General features: G+C 36.0%; 1 protein-coding gene across 1 annotated transcript in view; it reads right to left on the bottom strand.

The window, feature by feature from the left end:
* Amacr (Alpha-methylacyl-CoA racemase) overlaps positions 1-20,271 on the bottom strand; it is a 125,584-nt gene that overhangs the window by 82,530 nt on the left and 22,783 nt on the right. The window contains exon 3 of the mRNA XM_090406183.1: positions 14,987-15,130. Coding sequence (XP_090262309.1) covers positions 14,987-15,130 — 144 coding nt within the window. The remainder of the gene's footprint in view (positions 1-14,986; positions 15,131-20,271) is intronic.

A 20,271-nucleotide genomic window follows, 5' to 3' on the forward strand; every position in this document is an offset into this window, starting at 1 on the left:
TTCTACAATCTGTAGAAGCAATGTGTAAATGTATTCCAAAGGTCAGAAGGTTAAATAAAGCAGGTGTGAAATACAAGAATGAAGAGATTAAGCAGGCAGTATTGCAACACAGAGGAAAAAGTTATTATGGAGGCAACATAAGATGAGTGGTAATAATCATTCCACGAGGAATACAAAGAATAGGCAAGGAGGGTGACTCGGTTGGCAAGGGTAGCAAAAGTGCAGTATGAGCAGCTGTTAGCTAAAGGAGTAAAAAAAAAAAAAAAGAAAGAAAAAGAAAAAAAAAGGAAAAAAAAGAATGATCATGGAAGGATGGCATTGATTGGAGAAAATGGTATAAGAACAACTGCTATGAAGAATATAGTTGAGATATTTAATGGGCAGTTCATAAAGGTCTTTCATCCTTGTGAATTTGACATCATGGAGAGTTTGAAAGCAGCAGATGATAAAGAGGATAGATTGACTAAGTGAGAAGGAGAAGGTTGCGGGACTTGATATATTAGCACATATTTAGAAAGAATGTGTCCAGGAAGTTAACATCTGCCTTGACATATTTGTTTAATAGTTTTACACTGGATCAAGTTCCAAAGGAGTGGAAGGAAGGCAAGATTGTACTGCGTTATAAGGAAGGTGACAGAATTCAAGCATCAAATTATAGGTCTATCTGTGTATTAGTTTGTAGTTAAAGTATTGGAGAGGGCTGGTGAGAACCAGGATCCAGAATTGGGTTGACATGTGGTATTATCTTTGATGGATAGCATGGATTTCCTAAGGGAAGGTCATGTTTTAGTAATCTACTTACTTATTACAATAGGGTGATGATATTACAATAAGGTGATAGGTATGAGACAGCCAATTAAGTTGTGTATAGGTGAGCAATATCCCAGAAGAGGAAGGTCATTAGTGGTGTGCCTCAGGGGTGTTTTAGGGCCAGCAATGGCCCTAAACATACAGGTTAAACAGCAGTGTTTAACCTGTATGTTAATGATATTGGTAATGATTTGGATGGGAATATTCAGTTATTTGCAGATGGAAGCAAAGTTGGGACAAACTATGAGGAGTAGAGCAGATTTGTGGCCTTACAAGAAGACTTGTGTAGATTGAGTAAATGGGCATAGGAGTGAGGATACCAGCTCAATGTAGCAAAATGTAAGGTTTTAAAATTTGGGAAACAAAGATAACAAAGATGAGATGTAATATTTATGCTTTGTGGGGATATATTGTTGGAGGTGGAGGAAATAAGAGATCTTGGGGTGATAGTGGATAAGGATCTAAAATCTAGAGGATACACTGCTAAAATTCTGAGGACAGCACAACAAATTCTGGGAATGATGCAGAGGACACTGACTTGTAGAAGTAAGGAGATTCTGGTTCCATTGTATAAAGCTCTGATTAGGCCACATATGGACTACTGTGCATAGATTTCTTCATCACCTGGTTTTCAAAAGGACGAACAGATGTTGGAAAAGATCCAGAGGTGATTGGCTAAGGTAGTTTCTGATTTCTGGAATGGTGAATATGAAGAAAGGTTGAAAAGATGCAATTTACAGTCTAGTGGATAGGAGGAAGAGGGGTGATATGATAGAACTGTACACGTTGGTAAGAGGTTGCTATAGGATTAACGTTGAAGAGGCTTCTTTCATTAAATGGTGGAAGATTGGGGGAGAACAAGAGGTCATCCCTGGAAGCTGTATAAGGAGGGTGTGAGCCAGGGAGTGAGAAACAGGTGTTTTGCATGGAGAGTGATGAATGATTGGATGCACTGCCTGAAAGCCAGGTGTCTGCAGAGAATTTGAATGTGTTTAAGGCAAAGTATGATGAGCTGTGTGTATGACAAAGGACCTCCTAGATAAGTCTTTGACTCCATGGGGTTTTAGGATAATGATAACACAAGGAACAGATTTCATCAAAACCACTTATTCTCTAATGGCTTCACCAAGTCTTTGTAAACAATATCAGTTATGTAGTTTCTCCATTACCAATCTCCCAAAAATGCTGTCAACAGTATTTCCCTCCAATGTGTCGAAGGTATCTCTGAATAAATTTCCATATTACTAATTCTGTTGGTCTCAGAGTGGCTTTTCACTCAATTAATACACTTCTTCTTTCTGATCTCTGCAACTGACAAACTTCCTTCTTTGACCTAACCTATCAAATTCCATCTGCCTATGGTATATCATGCTTTGGCCGAACTGACAGATATGTGGCTGTTTGTCGTAATGAACATCTAGGATGTATTAGATTCCACTGGCCAGAACAGTCCGGACTTGCTGAACATGACATATCCTCCAAACATAACATTCTGTGAAAAAAAGACTTAACTGCTACATAAAATCTACTTTCTTATGGAGTATAAAGAGTTAGGAAACTTTGCTACAATGTCTCCAACCATATCCATTCATATTTTACAGCATTAAAAAAAAAAATCAATTAGGAACTTTAGAGTAGTGCTACTCTACTTTATTCAAATATGGATATGTGGATGACATGTTCTCATTGGTGAATCTTTGTTATATTACTTATGCCTTGTTTAATTTTGAATTCATAATGAAGATGATGCCCGTGATACTTGAATGAAATTATTATGCTACTAAAAATATTAATGTGAGTCTTCTGTTGTATTAATTTTTTTAACTAAAATCTCATTAATTTTGATTAGATGACATAAATGTGAAAAAATTTGGAAAGAATTAGACTATTGTCAGGACCCACATTTGTTTTTCCTTTTTGTAAAATTTTGATAAATAGGATTAAAAATGAAACAGAAAAGATATTAAGGCATGAGCAATTCCATAAAGCAATGGCACATCGTTGCTTTATGGAATATCAATGAACAGAGTATAGAATTTAGAACATCCTATACACAAATTTTATAGATTTCGCCAAGTGACAGTGATGAGAGAGAGAGAGAGACATGAATAAAATGTGAGAACAATAAATATATATGTGAGAATAATAAAAGAAATGTATGAAGAAAGTAAACGTTGTGTCATCACAGCAAACATCAGAATGGTTTGACATTGAGGAACAGTGTGAGATGGAGATGCATTATGTCTAAAATATTAGCATTGGATTATATATACTTGTTGATTGAATTATGAAAAAGGTTAAAAGTATAAAGAGGAATAAAATGGAATCTCATATCATAGCTGGAGGATTTAGATTATTTAGACTGTGTGAAATGGGAATGCATAATGTTTAATATTAATTTGTGAAAAAAGGTCACAAGCATAAGAAATGGAATAAAATGCAATCTCACATCATAGCTGGAGGATCTAGATCATTATTATTAAGAGAGACCTCCAGGGAGTCAGGGACTCATCGAGGGAGGCCACATACTACACGCACCAGCTGTCATACTTCTTGAATTCATTCACACTGCTTGCACATACCACATCCAATAGCAATCCATTCCAATCACGCACCACCTATGAAAAAAATCTAGCCCTCACTCCCTTTTTAGCGGAGTTCATTCTCAGCTTCCATGAATGCCATTTTGTCCTTTTCCCCACCCTCCATAAAATGAAAAATTCCATCAACTGAAATCCTGGATGACCCTTTCAGAAGTTGTATGTCTCAATCATACCACTCCTCTTTCTCCTGTTTGCTAGTGTCTGCAGTCTACAAATTCTCAATCTTCATAATAGAATTTCACAATCCTGATATCATTTTTAACACTCTCCTTTGCACTCTCTCTCCACTGTATCAGAATCACAATGGAAACCAGGAGACAAGACCTGAGCACATGTAAAATTTCATTTCTGCATCAGTTTCTTCTAGCATAATCCCATCAATATAATACGACATTGGATATCTAATCATGCCAAAATGCATGACTTTACATTTACTGATAATGAACTGATATCTATTTTCCCATTCCCACAATTCCAGCCCATTCAAATCATTCTGCAAGCACTGCATATCAGCAACATTCCTGATTACCCTACCTATCTTTGCATCATCAGCAAACAGCTATATGTCGTCTGTAAAATCCTTCCCAATATCATTAATGTACAGATTGAATAAGAGTGGACCAAGGACTGATCCTTGTGGTACACCACTAGTTATTTTTATTTATTTATTTTATTTTTTTATTATATATTTTTTAATCTTTGTACTGATTATGGGCAGTACTACCCTTACATAATGTCCAGACTTGATATAGGCCTAAGCCTGTACAAGTGTTTTACCCTATGCCTGTTCTAGTTATCATTGTAGTCATTCTCTGGTGGCAATGCCATGCCACCAGTGTGTCCTGTAGGGCCCCTCAAGGAAAGAACTTTTATATCCTTCTCAAGCTGTTTTAAGTCCTTATAGCTATTTGAGCTCCATACGGCATGTAAGGAGATAATAGTTCCAGTAAACCTCGGAGTTGCCCCATGCTCCTCCTGTATCTTGCTAACTAGATCTTCATTATTCTTATAATAGTTTACCTTATTATTATGGCAATAGGCTAGTGGGAGCCCTGTTCCCACCACCACCTGGACATCAACTACCCAAACTTCACCATCTCTTTTAATCACAAAGTCTGGCTTACGCAAACCCGCGGAGGTCCTATAATGTGGTTCCACCGCAGTCTCCCAACCTTTGTTCTTAAAGCAATTGTTCAGAATGGAGACCATGGCATCATGCCTCTATACACAGACCCCATGGGTGTGGAAGCAACACTGGGCTATATGAGGCAATGTCTCACTGTAGTGGCAGTCAGCCCTACAGTTTGAGTCATCACTACCCCATTGAGCTGTGCAGGCTCAAGTGCGCAGGGCATTGATCCATGTCCTGATACTATCAATATACTCGAACCCAGGGAGGAGTCTGGCGCCATCCCTTACCCAATCATGCTGGAGAGGCACCAGATACGACTCTTTTAAAGGAGCACCATCTACAGAACAGTGCAGCAGAGATGCCCCATCTCTTTGTGTTCTGCGGGTGCTGACTCAATTAAGGTATCTTGATAATGGGACCAGCCTTTGGCCCACCTAAAGTCTTCTTGTATTAATGGGCTATAAGCCTCTCTGCAGATAGGGAAAGAAGATAGTTCTAACTTCACAATTCTGGACAGCTGCAGGTGTAGATCAGGTATGGAACCCCGAGCCTGCTGTCCTTCACCCTCGTGTGGTAATATGCAGTAGGGGGTGTCAGGCGGCAGTGGTGTTAATACTAGGAGAATTTTTATTTATTTTATTTAATCTCTGTATTTCTAACAATTATTTTTAATTTCAGAGTCTTTTATTATATTTATTTATATGCACAAGGGTTCACTCTGATTGGTGCAATGACCTCTTTTATACTATTTCTTTCAGAATCCAAATAATTCACTGACTCAAGACCAAAATAAATACATTTAATATAACAAAAACAATATAAATACACTTCAAACAAATATTACATAACTATCTACAAATTAATTGGATCCAAGGCCTTTTAAAAATAAACTTACACTTAAGACTAGACTAAACACTTTGTTTGCACAATGACAAAATGTTCATAGCCAATTTCTGTCTCTGTTAAGGCCCTTTTCCAAAGATATATGACTTTATTCTTCATTTTCACAGGATCCTTTCTCATTGCTTATGTAGCACACATTAATTCTTCCTGACTTAATTCTGTCTCTTTTTAGTAGAAATAATAGTTAGATCCAGCATCCTTAATACAGATGAAACTTCTTAATCAGTTTTCTCAAACATTCCTTTAGAACACATATGGACAACCTCTGGCCCGCAGGCCCAGATCCAGCCCTCTACTTCTTTTGATCCGGCCCTAATCTATTTCAGCGAAGTTTGTCTGATTCATGGTGGGAGAAAACATGGTGTGTTCTACTAACTCACATTAAGCTGACGTCATATGACTTGCGCAAAACACACTATGTTTTCTCCAACCAAAGTCTCTTTCTCACTTTGACAGCGGCGTGTGTGAACGTGTTACAACGTGTCAGTTTGGTACTTGTGTTGGTGTTGTGCTTCGGTGCCTGCGTTGATTTTGTGTTCTGTTCAGTGCCTGCGGTGTAGAAGACAGTTTTGTTTGACAGTTCTGAATATCACTTATAAATTTGGGACAATATCAGGGATTATTGCAAAAAAAAGTAAAGTAGATGCAGAGAATCATCAATTTCAAGACAACTGGACAGAGGATTATTATTTTATTCTGAATAAAGGTTTGCCTGTATGTTTGCTGTGCAACAAATCTGTATCCTAAAACACTTTACTTCGAGACATGCGGATCACCCAAAAATTGATGGACAACTATGAAAAGATGAAATACAGAAATTGAAGAACTTGAATATCCAGCAGCAAATGTTCAACAAGGAAAGAACACAGCACCACAGTATTGTCAAAGCCAGCTTTGTGGTAAGCGAAAAAAATCGCTAAGCATTCCAAGTCATTTGGTGAAGGAGAATTTATCAAAGAATGTCTGCTGGATGTTGCAAGTATAATATGTCCTGAAAAGAAAAAAGACTTCGAGAATATTCGTTTGTCAAGACATACTGTTGTCCGATGGATAGAAATTATGGCTCATGATATCAAAAAAAGTTTAAAAGAGAAGATTGCTAGATTGGAAGCATTTTCAATTGCTTTGGATGATGGCACCGATGCCTCTGATACAGCACAACTAGCAATATTTATTCAAGGAGTTGATGCAAATTTCAACATCACAGAAGAATTATTGGCACTTCACCCGTTAAAAGGAACAACTACCGGCGAAGATATTTGAAACAGTCGACACAGTCTTCGAGAGATTTGGGCTTAAATGGAGTTCACTATCTGGCATATGCACTGATGCAATGGTTGGTGCACAGAAGGGATTTATTGGAATAGTTCATGAAAGAGCAATAGGCTATGATCCATTCGGAAATTTTAACAAATTTTCACTGCATTATCCACCAACAAAATCTGTGTGCAAAATCAATTAAATTCACAAATGTTATGGAAATTGTAGTAGCCAGTATTAACTTTATTAAGTCACGTGCACTTAATCACTGCCAATTTAAGGAGTATTTAGCAGACCTATTTTCAGATTATGAAGCTGTGTCTGATTATTGTGAAGTGAAGTGGTTGAGTAAAGGTAAAATGTTAAAACGATTTTATGATCTGAGACAAGATATTGCAGATTTTATGGACATAAAAGGAAACACAATTAACCAAGATGATGAGTGGGTGTGTGATTTAGCATTCCTTGTAGATGTCACCGGATACCTAAACGAAGTGAATCTTAAATTGCAAAAACAGGGACAATTGGTTCATGAACTGCATGGCCATGTCAAAGCTTTTTGTAATAAACTAAGATTGTTGGAAAGTCAGATAAGAGCTAAAAATTGTTATAATTTTCCTACTCTAGCAACTCATAAAAATATCCCTTATAATTGTTATGGAGATGAAGGCACTAATAGAGCAATTTGATACAAGGTTTGCTGACTTCAAAAACAAAGACTCCACATTCGCTATCTTTATTAGTCCGATGGATGCTGATGTAAATAATGTGCCAGAAAACTTACAGATGGAACTTATTGAGCTTCAGGCAGATTTAGTGCTAAAATCACAATTTAACAACATTGCTTTGACGGATTTTTATAAATTTTATTTGGTGGAAGAAAAATACACAAATTTACGTGCCTTTTCAAGAAAAATCATTTGTCTTTTCGGAAGCACATATATGTGTGAACAGTTTTTTTCGAGGATGAAATACAATAAATCAAAAATTCAGACAGACAAGAACAACGGACGAAAACCTCGAACATTCTATGCGATTATCCTTAAGTAATATTAATGTCAATATTGATAGTCTCGTAGTTGAAGTACAAGGCCAATCTTCACATTAAATTGTTATGTCGTTCGTTATATTATAAAATTTATGTAGAGCTTTATACCAAAGCATTATATTATAAATAAATGAAATATGAAGTAGCAACTTGTTTTAATTCTTTTAATATTAATTTATTTTATTTAATAATTTGGTCCGGCCCTTGACTCGGGGACAGAATGATAATTTGGCCCCCCGAACTAGGAAAGGTTGCCCATGCCTGCTTTAGAACGTAAATAGCAACTTCTTTCATTCACTAATGTTTATTGACAGTCTTAACTCTTCCACTTTAAAAAATTAACAGTTCTATGATTTCCTTTTCAGAATTTACTATAAATCCTCCAATTAGCGTTTCCTCCAATATTCCTTTTAAAATGCCTACAGCAATACTTCTTTAAACTTAATAGTTCCACGATTTCTTTTTCGGAATATACTATTAATTTTCCTCCGACTGTCACATAAAAAAACTCAAATTCCTCCAAATCTGAATATCTGCGGGTCTGTGTTCTACTCTCCTTGTTTACTCTCCCATTGCTTCGATACCGAGGTTGTCAGCTGTCAATCACACATCAAACTTCTTGGCGAGCATGCGCACTCCATGAAAGTGGCAAGCGAGAAACTAAATACAATGGCTGACACGTATATTACATTAGCGTAACGAGGATGTCTCGTCAAAACACAATACTTGATAATTTAAATTACAATAAATTTGTTTAAAGTAACACAACTATTCAAATCCGGTAAGTACATAAAATTTTTTAACTGCTTTACATATCATTTTTGACAAAACAATTTCAATAACGGGCACATCGCAAGTGCCAACAATGCATGTTACGAAACTAAAATTAATAAACATTCTAACATAAACAATACGTAAAAATAATTAGAATTTTAAATTATGATTATTTTTACAGCGGGAGCCATGATATCACGGCTGAACAGATAGCCCTGTACATTCGGGACAGTACCGACATAGATGTCCTACCAAGCACCAACTTGTGGTAAAAGCAAGGTAGGAGATAGTGGGAGAGGAGAAACAGTCTTTGCTGGGGCTTGAGAGGAGCTTTCCTCAAAGAAGCGATCCCAGCTTCTAGGATAGAAGGGACAGAAGACCTTCCCTTTGGGGTGAACATGAAACCGAGGTATCTCCACTCTTCCAGGATGGTCAAAGAATGCAATGGCCTCTAAAGTCTCGACCTTAAGCTTCTTGTCACAACCAAAGGGGACAAGAGCTAAAGAGTAGCACTTCTTTACATTAATAGAAAGGCCTCGAATAGAGAAAAAGTCAACTGCCCGGTCAAGCAGTTCCTGCAAGCCTACCTTAGTAGAGGCTACGAGAATAAGATTGTCTGCAAAAGTCATAGCATTAAAGGAAGAAGCGCCTAGAGAATAGCCTATATGGCTAGGAAGAGAGTGAAGAAACCCATCTATGTGACACAGTTAAAGAAAAGGGGAGATAGAGGATCACCTGGTGAACACTGCGGGAATAGAAGTCGTACGGGACCCCATAGTGATAGTGATGGAGCTACCCAAGTATAGTTCTAATATTGGAAAGAAAGCGTTCTGGACATCTACACAATAGACAGCGCTCAAAGGAGAGCGGGAAGGGAGATGCTATCAAAGGCCTTTTGGAGGTCCAGAGACGCTATATATAGAGGCTTAAGGCGCCGTCGGGAATCAGAGAGAAGAGAAGAAATAAGATATATATTCTCGGTACAGCCATCCTCTATAATCATGCTGTATATGTTGCTGAAGTCGTTTCACTAAGATTTTATGATAGAGTCTAAGTATCACAGGGGAGATGGTAATAGGTCTAAAGTCTGATGCACAGCTTGAAGCTTCTTTCTTCGGAATAAAGAGAGTTCTTGAAGCACGTAGGTATGGTGGTATCGCTTTACTGGAAAGGAGAATGTCAAATAAGTCTTGAAGAATCTTCAACGGCACCTTCTGAAGTCTAGCCACAGGAAAGCCATCAGGTCCAGAGGCGGAGAAATTGGATGGAAAAGCTGCTTTGATCTCATGGATGGAGACCGGCTGGTATATTTGAAGGGCAGGAATGGACCTCAATATCAATATCTCAGCATCATCAGGGAAGTGTGGAGGCGGAGCAGAAAAGACTGTACTTTAGAATTTAACAAAATAAAAGTCTGCTAGAGGTGGAGGGGGAAGCACCATCAAGGATGGTCTTGGCACATTGTCCTCTATTCTTTTTATAGAGGGCCTGCATAGCTGCATAGGCCTTCTTTCTCTGCATCCTGTTTGACAAAGTCGTAGAATGAGGCGTAGGCTGATGTTGACGAGGCATCAAATGTTCGGAGAATTCAGCATGGAGGTAGTCATTTAACTGATCTGTGATATCCATTCCCAGAAGATGAGTCTGGATGAGAGATTTAAGAATTTAATGGAATAAGAATTTAAATCTTGCAGACTCGCATCCCCATATACCATTTTTTGATATCTGTCAGATAGCCATCCTCTTATCCATGCCAATAGTTTATAATCCAAACCCATATTCTCCAATTTATGCAACAGTCTTCCATGCTGTATTCAGTCAAAAGCCTTAGTAAAATCCAAAAGAATCATGTATCCATTCTGTTTGTCTATTTCAATGGTAACATTAATATAGAATATGAGCAAGTTGCTAAAACATAACCTTCCATTAGTAAACCCATGCTGTTCATTGCAAAGTAGATTACCTGTCAACCCATTTCTAAATGCGATTCCTAACCATTTCCAAAATCTTCACCACCACTCCTGAGATACTGACTGGTTCATATTTGAATGCATCGGTCTTTGCACCACCTTTGTGCAATGGGATTGCTATACATTCTTTCCATTCCTGAAGAATCTTACCTGTTCTGAGACCCAAATTATATAGCCTCATCAAAAGAATAGCCAGTTCAGCTGAACACTCTTAACACCCATGCTGATATCCCATCCATCCCTATCGCTGAATTCTTATTCAGTTTGTGCAACAGCTTCATACCTGAGTTTCTTTAGAAGAGGTAGCAGTGAACTCAATATTGCATACACTAGGTTGATAGCTTTTAGCAAAATGGGCACTCATTAGTTGAACAACCTCTTCTGCATCTGTGCCCCTCACACCATCTGCATGCAGAAGAGTTATTCTTTCATATTCATTCTTTCTTTTACTTGTAGCATATCAAAAGAATTCTTGTGAGTTGTCTTTAGCTTGCAAAGCCCATTTCTCTTCATACTCAATAAGCACTAATATACTAGCAAAATCAGAATTTTGCTTGTATATCATTATGATGTATGACAAAGATAGATGAAAACAAATACTGCTTTCAGAAGACAATAATATATAGAATCATCTAAATATAATAAAACTAAAATAATGATTTCAATAGCAATATAAAGGCCATATCATATGGATCAGAAAGAAGTAAACTGATAAAGTAACAAGAAGCAAATTAAATAGTTTTTTAAGTGTTTGTGTAAAATATTTAATATTTTGGTCACAATCAATAACAAAAAATGAGTTATATGAACAGACAAAGCAAAAAATAAAGAAATAAAATGATGATGATGGAACAGGACTGGCAACATACTGAGAAGGAAAGAGAAATTCCAAGGGAAGCTTTTACATAAATCCCAAGAAAAGGAAAAGTGGAAGACCTAAATTAACTTGTCAAAGAAAAAAGAAACAGATATCTGGTTGGGAGAGCTGCAAAGAAGAAAAATTAGTTGCAATGGATAACTGGAGCACATGGAGAAAATAGGTACATAGATAAGTAGTAGCAAAAAAAAAGTTTGAAAGTGAAATATGTTCACAGTTAGCTACTTACATAATCAAAGCAGTGAACTACATTACTAGTTGCACTAGTTATCTAAAATGGAAAGCAGAATCCTTTAACATGAATATATAACCTGCTTGGAAAGAAGTCAACAGACACCATAGTGTGAGGAACAAACAGCTATGGCACCCACCTTAAATTAGCTGTAAGACCACGTTTCTCTATGATGACTGCAGCAATCTTACGGGGTCATACTTCCAACAAGCATATGCTAGTGATCAATGGGAATTTTGGACCATTCTTCCTGTACGCATGTAATGAAGTCCTGGACTGCTGTGAGGTGGACATCCTCCCTTGATTTCAACACTCCAGTTCATCCCACAGATGTTCAGTAGGGTTCAGATCATGGCTCTATCAAGACCAGTCAAGTGTGGTGATGTTCATGTTCACAAGTCACACAGTTAAAGCAGCAACCTTATGACACAGTGCATTATCTTGCTGAAAGAGACAATGGTCAGTTCCATAGAAATGCCACAAAGTAGGAAGCATTGCATTGTCCAGATACCTCTGAGTTCAATGTTTGTGGCACCACAAACACAGGTCCGAGGTCAAACCTGGAAGAACAGGACCATACCATCACACTGCCACCTATGAATTTCATAGTTGAGGTTATGCACTCTGGTAAGAGACATTCACCAGGCATCCCCAACTTGCGTATTGTAGTCTTACCATGGAAATCCATGTTGTGAGCCTCGGTTCTGAATTTTTGGTGCAGATTCATGTTCCAGTCAATGTTCCAGTCACTCCACATTCAATGTGTTGGCCAACGAGTGACAATATTTACATATTACACAGGCCTGCGATTAAAAAGTTGTCTGAGAAGTGATAATTGATTCTTATAGATTTTTAGGTGCTGAGTTCAGAAGAAATAGTAAAAAAATTCCATCACCCACCAATTTTACCCAATTTCTAATTTTATCGTTTTTATTAGTAGTATTTGGATTTAAATGCAGTGTATTGGTATTTATTTTCATTCTCCTTTATTTACAGCTAATTAGTTATATAAGTGCTTTTATGAAGTGCCTTTTTATGGTAAATAAAGAAATTTCCATGAAACTTCTCATTCTTAAGATAGGAGAGGGAGGGAGGGAGGAATGCAAAAAAAGTGCAGGTGGCTGAGATAACAGATGACATTCCTGTTGGTCACAGACACATTTTATTTTGCGATTCTTTAGATGAACTTTAGTCGTTGACTACTAAGGTTATATTTCTGAAATGTGACATATTTTCTAAGTTAGTGTGAAGATTTAATTTAATGTGTTTGCGTTTTTTTTAATGTTTTTACGTAGTGTCGTGTAATAGTGTTGATGTCATTCGTTAAAATTCATTTAACTGTGTCCATTTTAAGTGGTGTTTGTAATGGCTTCAAGAAGTTGCAAAAATTCACCTAGCAAAGAGGATACACCAAATACCCATGCTTTATGTGCAAGTGGAACAGCCGAGATCAAGAGCAATATTGGATCAAGAAGGAATGGCCAGAAAGAGTCACATTAGAACCTGGAAGTAAAAATGTATTACAGGAAACTTTGGTTGCTCAGGAAAAATCCTTTTACCCCCGCTTCACATAAAGCTGGGATTGATGAAGCAATTTGTCAAGGCTTTGTTGAAAGAAGGAGAGTGTTTTAAATACATCTGTGCAAAATTTCTGGGATTATCTATAGCAAAATTGAAAGAAGGTATTTTTATTGGTCTACCTATGAAGGATAAACTGTTTGAAGAAAAAATGACAACTGTTGAAAAAGAAGCATGGAAAGCTTTGAAAGAGATGGTGACCAAATTGATCTCAACTATAAAATGATTGTAGAAGACATACTATAAAAATTCAAGGATTTAGGATTCTCCATGAGCTTAAAAGTGCACTTTCTCAACTCTAATTTAGACTACTTTCCTGAGAATCTGGGAACTGTCAGTGAACAGCAAGGTGAGCGATTCCACCAAGACATCGAGGTGATGGAAAGAAGGTATCAGGGCAGGTGGAATATCACATGATGGCAGACTATTGCTGGATGTTGCACAGAGACGACCTGGGAAAAGAATTTTGCAGAAAAAGTTCAAAAAGAAGAAGGAAAAAGAAAAAGACACCACAACAAAATATAAACTATGCAGTAAAGATTAATCTTCAATTACTTCGATCAAAACTTTTTTTTCAATACTTTCATTCCAAAAATGTTTACGGAAAATTTTAAATACTGTTATTTTACTTAATATAATGCGTTTTAAAGCTATTTCACTGTAATACTGAGATCCGTTTTGTGAAAAATCCTTATGTGATAGAGAAAAATGGAAGAGATTTGAAATCAGTGGTCAAATATAAATCAAAAACATTTAATAGTTTCCAGACAACTTTTCATGACTCAAATTCTGCAGGCCTGTGTTGTTCTTCGTAGCACCTACAGTTCATGTTTGGTGAGCGTAGTGGGTCATCCATTGTGGGTAGCACTTGCAGTCGACTCCCTGTGCTTCCATCTGAGTACAGTATCACTGATTGTTTATCTGGGATGGCCCGATTTGTCAACGATTTGCAGAACAGATAGGTCTGCAACATGGCATCTCATCACAATGTCTCTTTCAAACTCAGTCGGTTCCCTTCTCGCAGCCATTTCACTAGGAAACAGTTGCACCATTAACTTTGTCAAGAATTTGTACTAGTTCTTTCTTGTCATTACAGAGGAGTATGGTATCATTGGCATACCTCAGATTACTGATCAATCTACTACCTATCCTAATTCCTGTCCTGAGCTCATCCAATGCTACAAGCATGATGTACTCAGCATAGATACTAAACAAGTGAGGAGAATGTAGACATCCTTGCCTAACCATTTTCAACCTGAAGTCAATCAGTTAATCCAACACCTGTTCTTACTATGGCTTCTTGATCACTGTACAAGTTAGCTATCAACCTGATAGTGTGTTGAGAATAACCAGTTCTTTTCATTACTTCCAAAAATGTCACACAGGTGATTCATATCTCCCTTCTTATGCTGTGGTATGAAAGCTGACTTCTTCCAGTCTCTAGGCCATGATTCTGTCTACCATATCCTTGTAATCATATGAAACACTCTTATGCTTGATTTAAATCTAGCATACTATTAAAAATGACTTGTTAGGAACTTCTTTTTTTTTCTTTTTTTTTGACAATTGATAATGTATTCATCAATTTTCCAAAATGGATAAACTGTAGTAAATTCACTTTTGAGAAGTGAACTGTAGAAAGCATATTTTGACAAAGCAGGAGATTATGCTGAAAAGTAGGATAAGTCTAAATTGAATATCAGGTTTAATAACTTTTAGCAAAACAAGAATTAATTTGACTGCACTTTATTATTAGTAGAATGATATTGGTACCTAATATAATATGAGATATACTTTACCTGCTATACTAATATAATTAATATCATGGCCTGCCCTTTTTGCTAAAGGCCCTGCTTGACCAAACCCTGTAAGTCTAGCATAAATTAGAGATGGATTTATGGAATGGATTTCTTTTGGTCCTAAATCAAGTTTCTCCATTACACCTGAAGGAAAAAATACATTTCTCATTACATTAAAATTAATAAATTTAGAAGCATGAAATATTTGAAGCTATACAAATATTCATATGTTTGTTTTCATCCATAAGCCAACTGAAAGCAAGAGAAGTTTGCAATGAAATGAGTTTTGTATTCAGTGCATCGATACAAAAGAAAATTGATTTTGCCACTTTATAGTAAACATTTTAACAATTACTTTAAACTAATTGGCAGAATGCTATTTATTATAAAAATTAGTTAATTCCTTTTCATGTGCAAATTTCTGTACCTGTAAACAATAATTTCTAGGATTTTTCAGAAATAGGTACAAATACATAATTATTAAAACTTTATAAAATTTCTTTCTATATTGAGGATTGACCTCAATGAGTAAAGATTTCTCTCTTCTGTGACACAATGGCATGATATCCATGTTCACTAACGAAATCCAAAAACTCACCATGCAAGATTCACGCTAATCGTTACACAATGTCAATCACATCTCTCCATCAACTCCTTTACTTACAAAGCATTCAGAACTACCTCTGACAGTCCATTCCACCTATTAACAACTCTAAAATCAAATATCTAGTTATTGTGTGTGATTGCAAACCTTATTCACTCTTACACAACTTCCACAGGGGAAGCCTTGTTCTCTCCCTTCTTGTCTTTAAGACTGTGATACAAGGGTGGTCTGCAAAGTTCTTGGCCTAATAATGAAAAAATTAATTTATAATATCAAAATTATTTTTCTTTTTCAACATAATCTCCCTTAAGACTAATACATTTATTCCAGCGCCACTATCCTGTTCCTGTAGTGGTTCTCAGTACGATCTGCAAAATACCCCTCTACAGCTGCAATCACCTCTTGATTCCAAGAAAAACGCTGATCAGCAAGGAAAAGTTTTAGTTTTGGGAAGAGATAGAAGTCAGAGGGAGCAAAATTGGGGAAATAGGGTGGATGTTCCAACAATTCATAGTGCAGATCCCTTAATTTTCCCATTGCCAAAACACCTTTGTGGGCAGGTGCATTGTCCTGATGAAAGATGATTTTTTTTCTTCTGCAAACTGGGTCTTTTCTCATGAAATTTTTCATCTAGTTTGTTTAAAAGATCGGATTCCTCGATTACTGTTTTACCCTTTTCAAGATAATTAATAAACAAAATGCCTTTAGCATCCCAAAACACCAATGCTATGACCTTTTCTGTTGAAGGAACAGACTTTGTCTTCTTTGGTGCCAAACAACCGGCTTCTGTCCACTGTTTTGACTGCTGTTTGCATTCTGGTGTGTAATGGTGAATCCAAGTCTCATCCATAATAATAAATAGAACCACAAAATCAGTTTTATTCTTATTAAAACGCTCCAATAACTGTTCAAAGATTTTCATGCGAGTGCATTTTTGATCTGCTGTGAGCAAGCGCAGCACCCATCTTGCACAAAGCTTTTTCATTTGCAATTCTTCATGCAAAATATATCCTACACGTTCTTTTGAAATGCCTATAGTCTCAGCAATTTCACGCACTTTGACTCACCCGTCAATACCATATCATGCACTTGGTCAATGATTTCTGGTTTTGTTACACTTTTTGGACGTCCTTCACGTGGATCATCTTCAAGGCTGGTAAGGCCATGTTTAAACTTGACAGCCCATTTCTTAATTGTCGAAAACGAAGGAGAAGAGTGTCCATAAACTTTTATGAACTTCGAATGAATTTTTTTGGCGTTAAACCTTCTTTTACAAAGAATTTTATAACTACATGATACTCAATTTTATCCATTTCAAGGGACAACACTTTTGCTTCAGACAGCTGTATAAAACAAACTACTTGATAGAATGACTTGAATTTCACATGGATGCTTATGACAGATGTACCAACTTAGAAAAAAAAAAAAAATCTTGCCAATAGTATTGCCATCTATGGTTGAGGCTGAGAACTTATCAGACCACCCTTGTAGGTGAGATAACAGGACTATCTTTGTTCATAGAATTATATCTCTAACATGAATAACGAGGGTCAAAACTACATTTTGATAGCTTCTTCAGGAAGTTTCACTAGACAAAAGAAAAATAAATAAATAAACTATCTCTGAAGACTCACAAAAACTAGGAGCTTTAAAAATAAAAATCGAAGGATGACAATAGTTACACATGTGGGACATCTAGCAAACTGACTGTTTGCAGACCATTATTAAGTACAGTTTTGATTGCTAGTAGGTCATTTTATGTGAAATCATCAAATTAAAAATTAAACTCAAGCTATAATTTTGTATTTTCGAGGAAAGTGAATTATTTAAACAGATTGAAGAAAATACTTTTTTTAGATTTTTCTTGACATCCTATTAAATATGGCACCCAATTTTATTTTGGCATATCCACAGAATTTTCACTATTTCAGAAGGTTTTAAAATTAATCACAGCTTATTTCTGGTTTATCCGATTTCTAATTTTTTTTTTTTTTTTTTTTTTTTTTAGTGCCATTTAAATGCTAATAATGTTAACTTTTTAATTCTTATTTGCATTTTCAGACAAACTAATTTTTTTTTTCAAGACAGCCATGTGCTTTAGGTGTTCTGAGTGCTCTTTTTTCACATTTTTATTATAGCCTGCAGGCTCAAAGGTAAATCCACAACTGATTTTTGTGTGTTTCATTTATACATATAGTGGAAGATATGCCCCAAATTACCTTGAATGAAGCATTTGATCTATGAAAAAAACTTCTTCAAAATTTGCAAACCATTACAATCTGCTGAGGAGAAAAAATTAGAAATTTTTATGAGCAATACTCTTGCAAGGTGGCTATAAAGCAAAATTCTGCTGGTATAAAATTTATTCTAGTGAAGACACACTCACCATAATGGCAAGCTACTTAAAAAATTGAAAAAGCAGAGAAAATTGACAGTGCCAGAATGAATCACAGCTATGTTCCAGTTGATAAGAAAAATATTGGATCTGCCACTATTCTGCTTCAGAGAGTTTGAAGTTGCTACAGTCACTCAAGCATCAGTTATTTCAAAACACAACTAAATGATTATGCTTGATGTCTTTGATAACAACGATAACTATTAAAATTAACTTACTATAGAATTGCTATTAAAACTGACAAGATCATATACTTTGATAAAATAAATTACATTTAAGTGGTGAGTAACAGTTATTTTTATTACCTAGCTAGCTAATTAAAACTGGATAAAACAAAGCAAATATTTTGTGAGCACTTCAATCTGTAATGCACATATTCTTTGCAAACTGCAGTGATATGAAATTACAATGCCTGCAGAGCTGAGTTACTGGTATAAATGTTTCAAAATATGGTATATTTTTAGTTTTATTCTGCTTTAACATTAATGCTGCTTATTTAAATATTCAAATATAGCATGCTTATTCCACACCATTCAGGAGATTCTAAAAAAAAGCATGTCTTGTATGCTGAAAGAAGCAACAAGAATATTATGGTTTTCTTGATTTTCAAAGGCTGTCTAGGCTGAATGAATGAAAATACCAGAGTGGGTATCTCTCATAAAAATTTCAAATTTTTCTGTCTGCCCCCCCCCCTTTTTTTTTTTTTTTTTGGGAAGGAGGTTCAAGGATCAGCTATTTTTAATTTTTTGCAAGCTGCGGGACAATTTTTTTTCATGAAAAAACACTCAAATCAAGATTATATGAGGCATACGTATTCCACTATGTGTAAAATAAAACACAAAAAATCAGATCTGTGGATTCTACCTAAGCATGCAGGACAGAGTATAAAATGGGAAGAACACAAAGCAGATGGATGCTATCTTGAAGAAAATTAGTTTGTCTGAAAATGCAAATAAGAAATCACAAAGTACATACCTTAAGCATTGAAATAACAATTAAAAAAAAATCAGAAATTGGGCCATCTGGAAATAAGCTGTGAATGATTTTAAAACTATCCAAAATTGTGAAATTTCTGTGGAGGCACTGGATAAAAATGGCCACCATCATTAACATGATGACAGGGAGAAAAAAAAGAAAAAAAAATTCTCCATTCCAAAAGACAGGGTGACAAAAAACTCACTTTCATTAAAATAAAATAACTATGTGGCTTCAGCACCCATAATGATTTTACTTGGATTTGACCCAGTATAGAAGAGACATATTACATGAATGGATGAGTCTTATAATATTATAAGATTTGAGCTTTATTATAATATAATAAAGCTCAAAACTTTATTTACGATGACTTCCTATCCACAACCCAACTTTTCAAAGAATCCAGTGAGATTATATGCTCACATGGCAGCCTAAATAAAAATTAAGTGTATATACCTCAGTCGAATGTGACAAAATTGCTCATATGTTGTATGGCTGTGCCAAATTTTGTTGAACTCCTATCTCCTTATCAGAAATATGTATGAGGAAGGAATCTTTTATTAATTTAATTACACTACATCTCTCTCTTTTTTTTTTTAATCCAAGAAACAGTCTTAATCCCAAGGCTATGTATTTGGTGTTTCACTAGCACACTTGAAACTTGGGATTAAGTTTTAAGCCTCTGAATAAATTTAGACCTAGATAAATCTGTCTTTCACCATTTTATTATCAGAGTGAGTATGTGTGTGCATGCATGCGTGTGTGCTGGTTCACCACTCGGGCAAATATCTCGATCATCAGATATTAACCTTGGTACACTCTACCATGGTCACCTAGTATACAGTATTACACAACAAAAAGAAAGAAACACTAGTACTGAATAACTACAACAATATATGTTATGGAGTAAACAGGTTTATTAACAAAAAATATGTTTACACATGATGATATGTACATCCACAACTATCGGTAAAATTCCGATATCTAGCATGTGACTGAAGCAACTAGAGGCTTTAAACTTTGAACTTCAAACCATGGGGACCAAATCTGAGAACAATAGTCCAAGTGTGGTCTGATCAGAGTCTTATACAACAGAATGATAACTGTTTTATCTCTGCAGGTCAGTGTCCTTCTCATTATCGCAGCAATCCACTGTTACCTTCACCACCTTTGCAATATGTCTCCTAAATTTGGTTTCTATTGATCATCAACCCCAGATATCTTGTCTCTCTTACTTCCTCAAGTATAACTCCTCCCACAGAGTATGCAGCGTCCCATCGATGTTTCCCAAACCTCAAGATCTTACATTTT

Source organism: Typopeltis vanoorti, chromosome 16, assembly GCF_054136105.1.
Source record: "Typopeltis vanoorti isolate ZY-2024b chromosome 16, IOZ_Tvanoo_1.0, whole genome shotgun sequence".
NCBI classification, from domain to species: Eukaryota; Metazoa; Arthropoda; class Arachnida; order Uropygi; family Thelyphonidae; genus Typopeltis; species Typopeltis vanoorti.